The following is a 17,308-nucleotide window of genomic DNA, read 5'->3' on the forward strand; positions in this document are numbered from 1 at the left end:
CTCTGTCTCTCGTCTCTCTGTTTTCTTGTCTCTCTGTCTCTCTGTTTTCATGTCTCTCTGTTTTCTTGTCTCTCTGTCTCTCTGTTTTCATGTCTCTCTGTTTTCTTGTCTCTCTGTTTTCTTGTCTCTCTGTCTCTCTGTTTTCATGTCTCTCTGTTTTCTTGTCTCTCTGTTTTCATGTCTCTCTGTCTTCATGTCTCTCTGTTTTCTTGTCTCTCTGTTTTCTTGTCTCTCTGTTTTTTGTCTCTCTGTTTTCATGTCTCTCTGTCTTCATGTCTCTCTGTTTTCTTGTCTCTCTGTTTTCTTGTCTCTCTGTCTTCATGTCTCTCTGTTTTCTTGTCTCTCTGTTTCTTGTCTCTCTGTTTTCTTGTCTCTCTGTCTCTTTTTCTTGTCTCTGTTTTTTGTCTCTCTGTTTTCATGTCTCTCTGTCTCTCTGTTTTCATGTCTCTCTGTTTTCATGTCTCTCTGTCTCTCTCTGTTTTCTTGTCTCTCTGTCTCTCTGTTTTCATGTCTCTCTGTTTTCTTGTCTCTCTGTCTCTCTGTCTCTCTGTCTCTCTGTTTTCTTGTCTCTCTGTTTTCTTGTCTCTCTTTTTTCATGTCTCTCTGTTTTCTTGTCTCTCTGTTTTCATGTCTCTCTGTCTCTCTGTTTTCATGTCTCTCTGTTTTCTTGTCTCTCTGTTTTCTTGTCTCTCTGTTTTCATGTATCTCTGTTTTCTTGTCTCTCTGTTTTCTTGTCTCTCTGTTTTCATGTCTCTCTGTTTTCTTGTCTCTCTTTTTCTTGTCTCTCTGTTTTCTTGTCTCTCTGTTTTCTTGTCTCTCTGTTTTCATGTATCTCTGTCTTCATGTCTCTCTGTTTTCTTGTCTCTCTGTTTTCTTGTCTCTCTGTTTTCATGTCTCTCTGTCTTCATGTCTCTCTGTTTTCTTGTCTCTCTGTCTTCATGTCTCTCTGTTTTCTTGTCTCTCTGTTTTCTTGTCTCTCTGTTTTCATGTCTCTCTGTCTTCTTGTCTCTCTGTTTTCTTGTCTCTCTGTCTCTCTGTTTTCATGTCTCTCTGTTTTCTTGTCTCTCTGTCTCTCTGTTTTCTTGTCTCTCTGTTTTCTTGTCTCTCTGTCTCTCTGTTTTCTTGTCTCTCTGTCTCTCTGTTTTCTTGTCTCTCTGTTTTCTTGTCTCTCTGTCTCTCTGTTTTCTTGTCTCTCTGTTTTCTTGTTTTCTTGTCTCTCTGTTTTCTTGTCTCTCTGTTTTCTTGTCTCTCTGTCTTTCTGTTTTCTTGTCTCTCTGTTTTCTTGTCTCTCTGTCTCTCTGTTTTCTTGTCTCTCTCTTTTCTTGTCTCTCTGTCTCTCTGTTTTCATGTCTCTCTGTTTTCTTGTCTCTCTGTCTCTCGTCTCTCTGTTTTCTTGTCTCTCTGTCTCTCTGTTTTCATGTCTCTCTGTCTTCTTGTCTTCAGTCGTGGGCGGCGGGGGACATCGTCAGCTGTCTGATCGACCTCGACGAGGGAACCATCACCTTCTGCCTGTGAGACAACAAACTAAAAACTAAACAGAAAATATACAAACATCTCAATACCAGAAACATTTGAGACTTGAGATCCTTCTGAAAGGAGGGTTTGAATACGCATTATAAGATGTTTAACTGTGGTGGTGTGTGTGTGTGTGTGTGTGTGTGTGTGTGTGTGTGTGTGTGTGTGTGTGTGTGTGTGTGTGTGTGTGTGTGTGTGTGTGTGTGTGTGTGTGTGTGTGTGTGTGTGTGTGTGTGTGTGTGTGTGTGTGTGTGTGTGTGTGTGTGTGTAGGAACGGCCAGTCTCTGGGAACAGCGTTCACCAACATTAAGACGGGTCCTGGCGTGGCGTACTTCCCGGCCATCAGCCTCTCCTTCAAAGAGTCCGTGGCGTTTAACTTTGGCAGCAGACCTCTCAGATATCCTTACACACACACACACACACACACACACACACACACACACACACACACACACACACACACACACACACACACACACACACACACACACACACACACACACACACACACACACACACACACACACACACACACACACACACACATATATATATACACACACCTCTCTGTGTACCCTGCACCTTTATTGTGAAGTGTGTTTCCTGTTGGCTGTGTTTCTCCTTAACGGGGTCACGTATCCAGTGGAGGGCTACCTGCCGCTGCAGAACCCCCCCACTGCAGACCTGATGAAGGCTAACAAGCTGCTGGGATTCATCAAGACCGTTCTCTCCACCTCCATCGATACCCAGGTAGGAACCTCACCTGAGGGACTGTTAGAGAACTCTCCCTGGTCCCCGGCTTAGCTTCACCTCAGGACCCATGTATCTGGGATCCTCTCCAGAGGGAAGGAGTCATCACATACAGAGACTAGTTCCTGAGCAGTGTCCTTCGCATGGAAGGAGTCATCACATACAGAGACTAGTTCCTGAGCAGTGTCCTTCGCATGGAAGGAGTCATCACATACAGAGACTAGTTCCTGAGCAGTGTCCTTCACATGGAAGGAGTCATCACATACAGAGACTAGTTCCTGAGCAGTGTCCTTCACATGGAAGGAGTCATCACATACAGAGACTAGTTCCTGAACAGTGTCCTTCACATGGAAGGAGTCATCACATACAGAGACTAGTTCCTGAACAGTGTCCTTCACATGCTGATATCAAGAGAGGGAGTCACACAGTCACAAGATGGAGGAACAGAAAGCAGTCTTCAATGTTTACTTCAGATTAGCTCCACGTCAGAAATGAGCATGCTTGATGTCTCTCTCCATAGAGGCTGAGTCATCATGTTCATCACAGAGCTATCATCTGCCTCAAGCAGTCCTGATGCTCTACTAGGTCATCACACATCCTGTCATGTTCACAGCTGCAGCTGGGAGACCTTGGATGTTGATTTAGATCAAACTGTCAACCTGGTGAATGGAAACTTCCTGTTGCTGTCTCCTAATGATGCTCTCTCTGGTGTGTGTGTGTGTGTGTGTGTGTGTGTGTGTGTGTGTGTGTGTGTGTGTGTGTGTGTGTGTGTGTGTGTGTGTGTGTGTGTGTGTGTGTGTGTGTGTGTGTGTGTGTGTGTGTGTGTGTGTGTGTGTGTGTGTGTGTGTGTGTGTGTGTGTGTGTGTGTGTGTGTGTGTGTGTGTGTGTGTGTGTGTGTGTGTGTGTGTGTGTGTGTGTGTGTGTGTGTGTGTGTGTGTGTGTGTGTGTGTGTGTGTGTGTGTGTGTGTGTGTGTGTGTGTGTGTGTGTGTGTGTGTGTGTGTGCGTGCGCGCAGGAGGAGCGTCTGCTGGAGAGGGAATTCACAGGTTGGAGGCTTCACGGAGAACCCACCGTCCTCGTCACTCTCGCTCACATCTTCAACCACTTCGCTCCACTCATGGTGAGAGGAAGAGTGTGTGAAGAGGCACAAAGTTCACTTGCTTCCAGAGTAAAATCAAACTCATGAATTAATGAAAGAAACAAGTTCTCTGACATTAGTTAATTAAAAGCGGTAAATTAACCAAAATAATTATACTGTTATCATAATAATGTACAAAATATTTAGTATTTATAACTATCACATGGTTCCAGAGTATAAACAAATGTTCAAGGTGGAAATAACAGTGTTCTGGATGTCTGTAAAAACATCACAGCGCTTTGGCTCCATCTGGTGGCTTAAACTAGAACGGCACTAAGTGTGCACCTGTTGTGTAAAGTGTACCTAATGCCTGTATTTCTTACAGTGTAAGGTGTACCTAATGCCTGTATTTCTTACAGTGTCAGGTGTACCTAATGCCTGTATTTCTTACAGTGTAAAGTGTACCTAATGCCTGTATTTCTTACAGTGTAAGGTGTACCTAATGCCTGTATTTCTTACAGTGTAAAGTGTACCTAATGCCTGTATTTCTTACAGTGTAAAGTGTACCTAATGCCTGTATTTCTTACAGTGTAAAGTGTACCTAATGCCTGTATTTCTTACAGTGTAAGGTGTACCTAATGCCTGTATTTCTTACAGTGTAAGGTGTACCTAATGCCTGTATTTCTTACAGTGTAAGGTGTACCTAATGCCTGTATTTCTTACAGTGTAAGGTGTACCTAATGCCTGTATTTCTTACAGTGTAAAGTGTACCTAATGCCTGTATTTCTTACAGTGTAAGGTGTACCTAATGCCTGTATTTCTTACAGTGTAAGGTGTACCTAATGCTCGTATTTCTTACAGTGTAAAGTGTACCTAATGCCTGTATTTCTTACAGTGTAAGGTGTACCTAATGCCTGTATTTCTTACAGTGTAAGGTGTACCTAATGCCTGTATTTCTTACAGTGTAAGGTGTACCTAATGCCTGTATTTCTTACAGTGTAAGGTGTACCTAATGCCTGTATTTCTTACAGTGTAAGGTGTACCTAATGCCTGTATTTCTTACAGTGTAAGGTGTACCTAATGCCTGTATTTCTTACAGTGTAAAGTGTACCTGGTGGAGGACGTGCTGATGAACTTCCTGCTGGGCATCCTGGAGGGGGGGGGCTCTGTGGACGAGCACCCTCTCATCCAGCAGCTCCTGGATCTGTTCTGGCTGCTGATGGAGGTACAGAAATAAAGTTAAACAGCTTTATTTTCCATCAGATTCCTCAGTTCTATTTCAACGTTGTTCATATTGTTTCCCCCTGCAGGACTATGAGGTCAGCGAGTGTCTGAAGCAGCTGATGATGTCTCTGCTCAGAGCTTATCGTTTCTCCCCCATCATCCCAGACCTGGGCTTCCAGGTAACACTCACACACACACACACACACACACACACACTCACTCACTCACTCACTCTCAGGAGAACATTTATTCAGTTTTTTTAAATACCTCACGTGTGTACAAAAACACAGAGTACACAGTTTGATGAGTATATTTAACTGTGTGTGTGTGTGTTTCAGATCCACTACCTGCGCCTCACCACAGCCGTCCTGAACCACGAGAAGTCCAGGAAGTACCTGCTCAACAACGTGCTATATCCTCCAAATACTGTCATATTGTGCTAGGGTCTAAGGGTTATATTGTAGAACTTCAGAGTACTACTGTAGTAGTGCATTAGAGTATTGTTGTTGTAGTATTTCAGAGTAGTACTGCAGTAGTATTGATAGCAGAGGTGTGGACTCGAGTCACATGACTTGGACTCGAATCAGACTCGAGTCACCAATTTGATGACTTGAGACTCGACTTGACAAAATCACAAAACACTTGCGACTTGACTTGGACTTGAACACCAATGACTCGGGACTTGACTTGGACTCGAGCCTTCTGACTTGAGGTGACTTGATCATTTAATTCAGAGGTCTCCAACACGCCGACCGCGAGCTGCCGCTAGAAGAGCAGACTCCCGTCGGGGAGAGCAGAATCTCCAGCCGCTCCTACTCTTGCTGAGAATCCTTGCAGGCAGGGGCGGGCCTTTATTTAGCTGGGCCACCATGCGGCCAATCATATGCGAGGACACACTAGGATCATACCATTATGCGAAAGAAGGGTGGGGGGCACAGCAGGTGTAGTGGTACAGGCCAGCTGCACAGAGCGACGGGGAGACGGATTTAAATGCAAGTGCGTCGGAAAAAGTCAAGAAATGAGCAAAAACCGAAAAAAGAAGCAGCGTCTGCTGCTTTTCAGTGATACTGGGGAACGCAGAGCTGAGGGCAGGATTTGTAAAATGAAAATAACCTTTTTTGGTTACCTTTATTTTGGTAACCACTCAGGATGTACTGTCAGAGGTGGGAGAATTTCAGATCTTGTACTTGAGTACAAAAGTACCAGAGTGTAGGAATACTCGGTTACAATAAAAAGTCCTGCATTCAAAATGTTACAAGTAAAAGTACAAAAGTATTAGCATCAAAATATAGTTAAAGTACCACAGGCAGAGGGATGTAGATGCAGGTGTTCTCTTCCCCATAGAGACCGCCTGGCTGCACATTATCCCTGGCATACAGATAGATAGTGGGTCCCTCACAACATGTTGCACACAGTGATAAACATTCTGTCACCTCAACATCAGGGATCTTAAACTTAAACTCCTTCTGAATCAAACCGTCACGGTAGCCTCACCTCACTGATCCCTCTTCAAATAGAAAAAAACGTGTTACTTTACCAGCAGAGAGAAAATGGATTATTAAATTATTAATGTGACTAATAAAGAGCGGTTTGATTATTAAGTATTATTCTGTTGATCGATGTCATTACATTTGGTGAAAAACACATAATGTCTTGTTTATGACTCGTTTTGTCAACGTTTAGGACTTGACTTGAACTTGAGCGCAAAGACTTGAGACTTGACTTGGACTTGCAAAACAATGACTTGGTCCCACCTCTGATTGATAGTATTATAGTAGTAGTATCAGAGGTTGTGCTAGACTTTTTCGCTGTCCGTCATTATTCCATTATTACCCGTCGGCCTGTAAGCAACTCTGCCGGGGGGGAACTGTCAACGGGGGGGGGGGGTGCCTCGTGAACTGTTAGCGCCGTGTTATGCATGCCCACTGCACCTCTGCACCTCGCGGGAGCACGCACAGCGTAAAGCAAAAACTCAAACATTTCAATTATCTGTTCGGCAAAGTTAGGTTTGGAAACGGTATAATTTCCTTTTTGGACGGCATAACACGGCATAACACGGCATGACACGGCATGACACGGCATGACACGGCATGACACGGCATGACACGGCATGACACGGCATAACACGGCATGACACGGCATGACACGGCATGACACGGCATGACACGGCATAACACGGCATGACACGGCATGACACGGCATAACACGGCATGACACGGCATGACACGGCATGACACGGCATGACACGGCATAACACGGCATGACACGGCATGACACGGCATGACACGGAGCCTCGCTGCGGGGAAACTTTGGCGCTGTTCCGAGTTTGTTCTAATCCGTCAAAATGACGGACGGCTTTCAGATTTTTCCGTCATTGTTAAAAAAAATCCTTCATAGGCGGAAAATATTCGGTTAACGCGACCTCTGAGTAGTATTGATAGTATTATTGTAGAATTACTGCAGTAGTATTCAGAGTATTACTGTAGAGAGTATTATTGTAGTATTACAGTAGTAGTATTATATTAGTATTCAGAGTATTATTGTAGTATTACAGTAGTAGTATTATATTAGTATTCAGAGTATTATTGTAGTATTACAGTAGTAGTATTATATTAGTATTCAGAGTATTATTGTAGTATTACAGTAGTAGTATTATATTAGTATTCAGAGTATTATTGTAGTATTACAGTAGTAGTATTATATTAGTATTCAGAGTATTATTGTAGTATTACAGTAGTAGTATTATATTAGTATTCAGAGTATTATTGTAGTATTACAGTAGTAGTATTATATTAGTATTCAGAGTATTATTGTAGTATTACAGTAGTAGTATTATATTAGTATTCAGAGTATTATTTTAGTAGTATTTCAGTTATTGTCCCTAACTGACTCACGTTTGACGTCCTCCGCTCCGTGGTCTTCTTCTACATTAAAACCCCTCTCAGAGTGAAGGAGGCGGGGCTAGAGGAGCTGATCCCTACAACATGGTGGCCTACACACTTTGATAAGGAGGTAACACACACACACACACACACACACACACGCACACGCACACGCACACACATCTTTATTGATGATGATGTTATTAATGATTATCTCTCAGGGTAAGGATGAGCGCGAGCCGAGCGATGAAAGTGCCGATGAGCGTTTGAGACGACGAGCGTACGAGAGAGGCTGCCAGAGGCTGAAGAAGAGGATCGAAGGTCTGTTATTATTTTTGTTATTATTATCATTATTATAAGTATTGTTATATTTATTATTATATTTATTATCATTATATTTTTCACTTTATTTAAAGTGGACCTATTATGCTATATTGGAAACATATGTTGTAGGGCCAAACCAAAACACGTCTGTGAAGTGTCGTAGCCATGGCTCATACGGCTCAAACCCCTCTATTGCAGCCCTGTTGCAAAGCCGGCAGCTTTCCCCTGCTACCGGCTAGACACTGTGGTGATTAAATGCCACGTTATGCTCCTAACCACTTCAAGCTTTATTTCTGAAACAGTTTGGAGCTCAAACCTTTCTCTCTCGCCACAAGGACATTACGTGACACATATTCTCTCCAGTAGCCTGCAACGTTAGCTCTGACTGTTAGCATGCTTGCTAATGTAACCGCAGAGCATACTACTCCCAAAACACGCCGCGCATTGTTTCTCATACAGCACATAGCTTGACATGTTCTTTCTTAAGTGTTAGAACAGTGCCATTATATGTATTATATATATATATAACAACTTTACTCTAAGCCTCCCGCAGACATCCTGCTGGAGGCACAGACACACAGCTGCGACTGTATCCGGAGACGATGGGTTGGGCCGTATGTCGGGACACATCTTTATGTAGAAAAGACATCAAGTGCATTTTGCATGATAGGTCCCCTTTAATATGAAATGTTATGTGAATATTATGCATTTGAATTATTCCTCGAATTAAGATGTTTGCACATAAATCACCTGGATTCAAAATATATCTTTATATTTCATCTGAACTTAATTAAAAAATAAATACAAATGTGTCACTTTGGTTCAAAATGGAACTTCAATTGAATTTTTTTATTTTAATGTTTGACACAAAAAGAAAATAATTAAAATCCATTTATTTTGTATTTCCTGGTGGTCTCAGTGGTGGAGGAGCTGCAGGTTCAGATCCTGAAGCTGCTGCTCAACAACAAAGACAAAACCACGGTACCTTCACTAAAGATATATATTTATTACATGTTCTCTCGTTCTTTGAAAACACAGCTCACGTGTGTGTGTGTGTTTCAGGGAGAAGCCTCGCGTTACATCTTCCTCAACAAGTTCAGGAAGTTCCTGCAGGAGAACGCCAGCAACAGAGGGGTGAGTCCTGCTGTCTGACGCCTTATTAAACACACACGCACACACACTGGGCCTCTGACTGTGTGTGTGTGTGTGTGTGTGTGTGTGTGTGTGTGTGTGTGTGTGTGTGTGTGTGTGTGTGTGTGTGTGTGTGTGTGTGTGTGTGTGTGTGTGTGTGTGTGTGTGTGTGTGTGTGTGTGTGTGTGTGTGTGTGTGTGTGTGTGTGTGTGTGTGTGTGTGTGTGTGTTGCAGCACCCCACGGCTCTGTGTCCTCCGGAGTACATGGTGTGTTTTCTGCACCGCCTCATCACGGCCGTCAGGATGAGTTGGGACGAGGGCCGGCGCCAGAGCGAGGGTACACACACTTTATTATTATTATTATTATTATTATTATTGTTATTATTATTAATATAAAAATTGTACATTTGGAAGAATGTACACACTCAGACACACATTTATTCATATGTAACCCTCACAAGTCACAAACTGCAGACGTCGAAACAAGACATTATTTTTGAACATTTGAAATGAAAATGAATTCCTGCATTTTCTCTAATGACGATGTAATGAATGCATCTCATGCCCCCCCCCCCCCCCCCAGAGGCCTACGTCCCCCCCCAGCTCTTCTACAACGGGAAGGTGGATTACTTCGACCTTCAGAGGCTGGGAGGGCTGCTGTCACACCTCAAGAAGTCCCTCAAAGGTGTGTGTGTGTGTGTGTGTGTGTGTTTATTTTGTTGATCTCAATGAACATATCTGCAGTACAAGACGTATATCAATAAAGTATCTATAGAATACACAACATGAAATATAAATGTTTGTATGGTGCTTCTGACTTGACTCCTCCTGGGTGGAACTGAAATGTTTGAAAGTAATACATGTATTCATATTAATATTGTGTTGCAGATGATCTTGCGAGTAAAGCGAACATCATCATCGACCCGGCAGAGATCCAGGCGTCGTCCATGGACGACCTGGACGAGGACGAGGAGAGCGGAGCGGCACAGGTCTCTATATATTATTATTATTGTGTTGTTGTAGTTATTATTAGTGGTTTATTATTTATTAATGCATTATTGTAAAATTAACTTTAATGTTGCAAAAGGACGAGGCTTATTTTTCAAAATAAAATTCCGAACAGAGAGTTCAAGACTAAGCTTGTTTTGAAAATAGAAGAGCAGGGGCTCAGTCAGTAGGGGCATGGACTGGGAGCCGCAGGGTCGCCGGTTCAAGTCCCCGAACAGACCTAAATATGGAGTGTGGACTGCTACTTGGAGAGGTCCCAGTTCACCTCCTGCCCTGCCGTGGTGCCCTTGAGCAAGTTTTTATTACCATTGTTATTATTATAATTACTTATTTTCCACTATAAAAAACTAAACACTCAAATAGAAAAGGGATTAAATAAATATTTTATATATATATGCTTTTTCTAGCTCTAGTTATTCCTGATATTAAAGTTTTTGTAAAACATTGGTATTCCTGATATTAGTTCATTATTATTATTATTAAATTATTAAATTATTAAATATCATGTATTTGTAATGGATATGTTATCCCTGATACTAACGAGTGTGTTATCCCTGATACTGACGAGTGTGTTATCCCTGATACTGACGAGTGTGTTATCCCTGATACTGACGAGTGTGTTATCCCTGATACTGACGTGTGTTATCCCTGATACTGACGTGTGTGTTATCCCTGATACTAACGAGTGTGTTATCCCTGATACTGACGAGTGTGTTATCCCTGATACTAACGAGTGTGTTATCCCTGATACTGACGAGTGTGTTATCCCTGATACTGACGAGTGTGTTATCCCTGATACTAACGAGTGTGTTATCCCTGATACTGACGAGTGTGTTATCCCTGATACTAACGAGTGTGTTATCCCTGATACTGACGTGTGTGTTATCCCTGATACTGACGAGTGTGTTATCCCTGATACTAACGAGTGTGTTATCCCTGATACTGACGTGTGTGTTATCCCTGATACTGACGAGTGTGTTATCCCTGATACTGACGAGTGTGTTATCCCTGATACTGACGAGTGTGTTATCCCTGATACTGACGAGTGTGTTATCCCTGATACTGACGAGTGTGTTATCCCTGATACTGACGTGTGTTATCCCTGATACTGACGAGTGTGTTATCCCTGATACTGACGTGTGTTATCCCTGATACTGACGAGTGTGTTATCCCTGATACTGACGTGTGTTATCCCTGATACTGACGAGTGTGTTATCCCTGATACTGACGAGTGTGTTATCCCTGATACTAACGAGTGTGTTATCCCTGATACTGACATGTGTTATCCCTGATACTGACATGTGTTATCCCTGATACTGACATGTGTTATCCCTGATACTGACGTGTGTTATCCCTGATACTGACGTGTGTTATCCCTGATACTAACGAGTGTGTTATCCCTGATACTAACGAGTGTGTTATCCCTGATACTGACGAGTGTGTTATCCCTGATACTGACGAGTGTGTTATCCCTGATACTGACGTGTGTGTTATCCCTGATACTAACGAGTGTGTTATCCCTGATACTGACGAGTGTGTTATCCCTGATACTAACGAGTGTGTTATCCCTGATACTGACGTGTGTTATCCCTGATACTGACGAGTGTGTTATCCCTGATACTGACGTGTGTTATCCCTGATACTGACGAGTGTGTTATCCCTGATACTGACGTGTGTTATCCCTGATACTGACGAGTGTGTTATCCCTGATACTGACGAGTGTGTTATCCCTGATACTAACGAGTGTGTTATCCCTGATACTGACATGTGTTATCCCTGATACTGACATGTGTTATCCCTGATACTGACGAGTGTGTTATCCCTGATACTGACGTGTGTTATCCCTGATACTGACGTGTGTTATCCCTGATACTAACGAGTGTGTTATCCCTGATACTAACGAGTGTGTTATCCCTGATACTGACGAGTGTGTTATCCCTGATACTGACGAGTGTGTTATCCCTGATACTGACGTGTGTGTTATCCCTGATACTGACGAGTGTGTTATCCCTGATACTGACGTGTGTTATCCCTGATACTGACGTGTGTGTTATCCCTGATACTAACGAGTGTGTTATCCCTGATACTGACGTGTGTTATCCCTGATACTGACGTGTGTTATCCCTGATACTGACGAGTGTGTTATCCCTGATACTGACGAGTGTGTTATCCCTGATACTGACGAGTGTGTTATCCCTGATACTGACAAGTGTGTTATCCCTGATACTGACGAGTGTGTTATCCCTGATACTGACATGTGTTATCCCTGATACTGACGAGTGTGTTATCCCTGATACTGACGAGTGTGTTATCCCTGATACTGACGAGTGTGTTATCCCTGATACTGACGAGTGTGTTATCCCTGATACTGACATGTGTTATCCCTGATACTGACGAGTGTGTTATCCCTGATACTGACAAGTGTGTTATCCCTGAAACTGACGAGTGTGTTATCCCTGATACTGACGAGTGTGTTATCCCTGATACTGACGTGTGTTATCCCTGATACTGACGTGTGTTATCCCTGATACTGACGTGTGTTATCCCTGATACTGACGTGTGTTATCCCTGATACTAACGAGTGTGTTATCCCTGATACTAACGAGTGTGTTATCCCTGATACTAACGAGTGTGTTATCCCTGATACTGACGTGTGTGTTATCCCTGATACTAACGAGTGTGTTATCCCTGATACTGACGAGTGTGTTATCCCTGATACTGACGAGTGTGTTATCCCTGATACTGACGGGTGTGTTATCCCTGATACTAACGAGTGTGTTATCCCTGATACTGACGAGTGTGTTATCCCTGATACTGACGAGTGTGTTATCCCTGATACTGACGTGTGTTATCCCTGATACTGACGAGTGTGTTATCCCTGATACTGACGAGTGTGTTATCCCTGATACTGACGTGTGTTATCCCTGATACTGACGTGTGTTATCCCTGATACTGACGAGTGTGTTATCCCTGATACTGACGAGTGTGTTATCCCTGATACTGACATGTGTTATCCCTGATACTGACATGTGTTATCCCTGATACTGACATGTGTTATCCCTGATACTGACGAGTGTGTTATCCCTGATACTGACGTGTGTTATCCCTGATACTGACGTGTGTTATCCCTGATACTGACATGTGTTATCCCTGATACTGACGAGTGTGTTATCCCTGATACTGACGAGTGTGTTATCCCTGATACTGACGAGTGTGTTATCCCTGATACTGACGAGTGTGTTATCCCTGATACTGACATGTGTTATCCCTGATACTGACATGTGTTATCCCTGATACTGACGAGTGTGTTATCCCTGATACTGACAAGTGTGTTATCCCTGAAACTGACGAGTGTGTTATCCCTGATACTGACGAGTGTGTTATCCCTGATACTAACGAGTGTGTTATCCCTGATACTGACGTGTGTTATCCCTGATACTGACGTGTGTTATCCCTGATACTGACGTGTGTTATCCCTGATACTAACGAGTGTGTTATCCCTGATACTAACGAGTGTGTTATCCCTGATACTGACGTGTGTGTTATCCCTGATACTAACGAGTGTGTTATCCCTGATACTGACGAGTGTGTTATCCCTGATACTGACGAGTGTGTTATCCCTGATACTGACGGGTGTGTTATCCCTGATACTAACGAGTGTGTTATCCCTGATACTGACGAGTGTGTTATCCCTGATACTGACGAGTGTGTTATCCCTGATACTGACGAGTGTGTTATCCCTGATACTGACGTGTGTGTTATCCCTGATACTGACGAGTGTGTTATACCTGATACTGACGTGTGTTATCCCTGATACTGACGAGTGTGTTATCCCTGATACTGACGAGTGTGTTATCCCTGATACTGACTAGTGTGTTATCCCTGATACTGACGAGTGTGTTATCCCTGATACTGACGAGTGTGTTATCCCTGATACTGACGAGTGTGTTATCCCTGATACTGACGAGTGTGTTATCCCTGATACTGACGTGTGTTATCCCTGATACTGACGTGTGTTATCCCTGATACTAACGAGTGTGTTATCCCTGATACTAACGAGTGTGTTATCCCTGATACTGACGAGTGTGTTATCCCTGATACTGACGTGTGTGTTATCCCTGATACTGACGAGTGTGTTATCCCTGATACTGACGTGTGTTATCCCTGATACTGACGTGTGTGTTATCCCTGATACTAACGAGTGTGTTATCCCTGATACTGACGTGTGTTATCCCTGATACTGACGAGTGTGTTATCCCTGATACTGACGAGTGTGTTATCCCTGATACTGACGAGTGTGTTATCCCTGATACTGACGAGTGTGTTATCCCTGGTGTGTCCTCCTGTCAGCGGCCGTTTGGCGCAGCGGTGGGGGGGGCGCTGGCCCGGCCCAGCTGGCTCAGCTCTCCAACGCTCGGACGGGCCAATCGCTTCCTGAGCACCGCGGCCGTCAGCCTGATGACCCCCAGACGACCTCTGAGCCAGCCCGAGAAGGTCAAGGTCAGGACGCTGGCCGTGGAGCAGCGCACAGAGGACGACAGTGAGTCATAAAGATATACTTTATATATACTGTATATATATATATAGTATATATACAGTATATATTAGGGATGTAAAGATATATCGCGGTAAATAAACGTCCCAATACCGTCGTGAGACTGACAAAATCTACCGGGATTTTTTTTAAACACTTCTTTTTTTTAAACCTTTATTGAACCAGGTGGTCCCATTGAGATCATCGATCTCTTTTACAAGAGAGTCCTGTCCAACATGGCAGCAAGTAGGTTACAACATGAACATAACACAACAGAACACAAGAGTACATGGTATTTACAGGGCTACATGTACACACCTAAAGACGTTGAAAAGTAGCAACAGGATATTATATCTCTGTCAATAAGCCTCACCTTCGTGGCAAAAACGGTATTGTTTTTGAAGTGGTGGAGAGACAACGCACAGTTTGACCCACTGCTGTCACCCATGGCCAAAGCATGTCTCTCCGTCCCACTGAGGTGGCGTCAGACTTTTTTCCTGTCCGTCATTTTGACAGACACGATCGTAAAATGTCCGTCATAATCCCTTATTACCCGTCGGGTCTGCACCTCGCGGGACATGTATTGATCTGTACGGCAAAGTACGGGTTGGAAACTATATCATTTCCTTTTGGAGGGCAGCATAACACGGCATAACACCAGAGCCTCGCTGCGGGGAAACGTTGGCGAGGTTCCGAGTTTGTTCTAATCTGTCAAAATGACAGACTGCTTTCAGATTTTTCCGTCATTGTTAAATAAAATATTCGGTTAACGCGACCACTGCTGTCCCAGCAACATCAGTACCAGCAACATCAGTACCAGCAACATCAGTACCAGCAACATCAGTACCAAGCGAGAGAGTTGTTTCCAGAGCAGGGGATATTGTAAACGCCCAAACATCCCAGCTTCTAAATACCTGGAAGTGTGGACATTCTCATATTCCTAAAAACCTGTCTGATGATGCCGAGTGAGTGACTACTGGTTTTCTTGTTCCAGTCTGTCACTTTGTTTTTGACACTTTAAAATAATTTAAAAAAAAAATGCCTTTATTATTCAATATCGCGATAAATACCGTACCGTGAGTTTTTGGTATCGTTACATCCCTAGTATATATACATATACAGTGATATATATATATATATATATATATAGTATATACACAGTATATATAGTATATATATAGTATATATACAGTATATATACTATATATATGTATATATATAGTATATATACTGTATATATACTATATATATGTATATATATATAGTATATATACTGTATATATATAGTATATATACAGTATATATACTATATGCTCGGACGGGCCAATCGCAGCTCTGTGTATATATACAGTATATATACTGTATACATACTGTATGTATACTGGTCATAAGGTCTTGAGGCAATTGGATGAAAAACACAATATCTATGATCAAAAATAAAGTGTGTGTGTGTGTGTGGGTGGGTGTGTGTCAGGGTTTCCGTTAGCCGGTAATTACCGGTTTTTAGCTGGTAAAATTTATAAAAAACCGGTAAATTCAAAACCTGCCGGTCAACATGTCTGGTAATAATTAGGGAGGCTCCGATCGATCGGCCGCCGGTCATTATCGGCCGATATTCACTCTTAATAGTTTGATCGGTGCTCTCTATAAAGGCCGATCAGGAGAGCTGCATCTGATCCATATGTACATAAACGCGAGTGAAGTGTAACCGGACGCGAGAGAGAGATCAGATCAGCTGCTGAGTCTGACCGAGACACGCAGCTCTGCATGATCACCTGAAGCCCCGCCCTCTGTTTAGCGGGCTGCAGGAGCTGCATGAGAAACTGACGGGCTGTCAGGAGAGAGAGAGGGAGAGAGAGAGGAGAGAGAGAGAGGGAGAGGGAGGGAGAGAGAGAGAGAGAGAGGGAGGGAGAGAGAGAGAGGGAGAGAGAGGGAGGGAGAGAGAGGATCCGTTTCTCCCGTGTTATTATTCAAAGTTGATGTAAACTTCTGAATAATGTACGTTATCTACTACAAGTAGTTTGTTTGAATGTAATAATTATGTTGTTTGTTGTTTGTGGAATCATTTATTGAAAAATGAATCAGAATTTTTCGATCTGTTATAAACTGAAGCGATATAAAAATGAGCCCCGTGAACTGAGTTTTACGGGGGACGGAAACTCTGCTACACAACTATTATTATTATTATTGAAATATGACACACGGTAAGTTTCAAATTAGTCCGGTAAAATAAATTCTGCCCGGACATTTGACCGGCGAGAAAAAATCCTAGCGGAAACCCTGGTGTGAGTGAGTGAGTGAGTGAGTAAGCGTGTGTATGTTTCTGGAAGTGAAACGAGGCAGCAGAAAAACAGAGGTCTTTATTTTGTGAAACAGAAGAACTAAATAAACGGCCTCCCAAGAAGAGCTCGCCTCTCTCCAGTCATTGAAGCTAAAGTGGGTTATTGAACCTGAAGCTCGTTGCTCCTGCCCTGGGAGACGACAGAGAGTCATCCCCTCCTCGACTACGGTCTGGGAGCCGGCAGGAAGGCGCAACACACAGATGGCCAGTCCGCCCCTGTGTAGCATGTTATTTCCATGAGAGATGAGCAGATCGCCACCGGGCTTTCACCTAAAGACACAGCCACGCAGCCACTGAGGCATTTGTACGGCTCCTTGTGGGTACTGCACTGAGTGAAGTGCTTTCCTCCGTGGTGAGACGATCTGCACCACGGAGGAAAGCGGCAGAAAGTCGCCTGGAGTTAAAGAGAGCGGGGCTGCGCTGCGTGCATGGCTTCCTTCTGCAGGGAGCGGGGAGACGCGCTCTGGCGGCGGTCTCGTTCAGGATCCGAAAATACAATTTAAATATTTTGCACACTTATTC

General features: G+C 43.3%; 1 protein-coding gene across 1 annotated transcript in view; it reads left to right on the plus strand.

Moving 5' to 3' along the window:
• Positions 1 to 1,443: 1,443 nt before the first annotated feature.
• The window catches only part of rnf123 (ring finger protein 123), a gene marked incomplete at its 5' end in the record, with an annotated part of 37,404 nt that continues 21,539 nt past the window's right edge, over positions 1,444 to 17,308 (plus strand). The window contains 15 exons of the mRNA XM_034076867.2: positions 1,444 to 1,511; positions 1,787 to 1,912; positions 2,151 to 2,265; positions 3,280 to 3,384; positions 4,442 to 4,567; positions 4,653 to 4,745; positions 4,905 to 4,978; positions 7,461 to 7,578; positions 7,670 to 7,769; positions 8,692 to 8,753; positions 8,835 to 8,906; positions 9,138 to 9,240; positions 9,487 to 9,588; positions 9,792 to 9,892; positions 14,262 to 14,451. Coding sequence (XP_033932758.1) covers positions 1,444 to 1,511; positions 1,787 to 1,912; positions 2,151 to 2,265; positions 3,280 to 3,384; positions 4,442 to 4,567; positions 4,653 to 4,745; positions 4,905 to 4,978; positions 7,461 to 7,578; positions 7,670 to 7,769; positions 8,692 to 8,753; positions 8,835 to 8,906; positions 9,138 to 9,240; positions 9,487 to 9,588; positions 9,792 to 9,892; positions 14,262 to 14,451 — 1,555 coding nt within the window. The remainder of the gene's footprint in view (positions 1,512 to 1,786; positions 1,913 to 2,150; positions 2,266 to 3,279; positions 3,385 to 4,441; positions 4,568 to 4,652; positions 4,746 to 4,904; positions 4,979 to 7,460; positions 7,579 to 7,669; positions 7,770 to 8,691; positions 8,754 to 8,834; positions 8,907 to 9,137; positions 9,241 to 9,486; positions 9,589 to 9,791; positions 9,893 to 14,261; positions 14,452 to 17,308) is intronic.

This window comes from Pseudochaenichthys georgianus, unplaced genomic scaffold (genome assembly GCF_902827115.2).
Source record: "Pseudochaenichthys georgianus unplaced genomic scaffold, fPseGeo1.2 scaffold_1084_arrow_ctg1, whole genome shotgun sequence".
Classification (NCBI taxonomy): Eukaryota; Metazoa; Chordata; class Actinopteri; order Perciformes; family Channichthyidae; genus Pseudochaenichthys; species Pseudochaenichthys georgianus.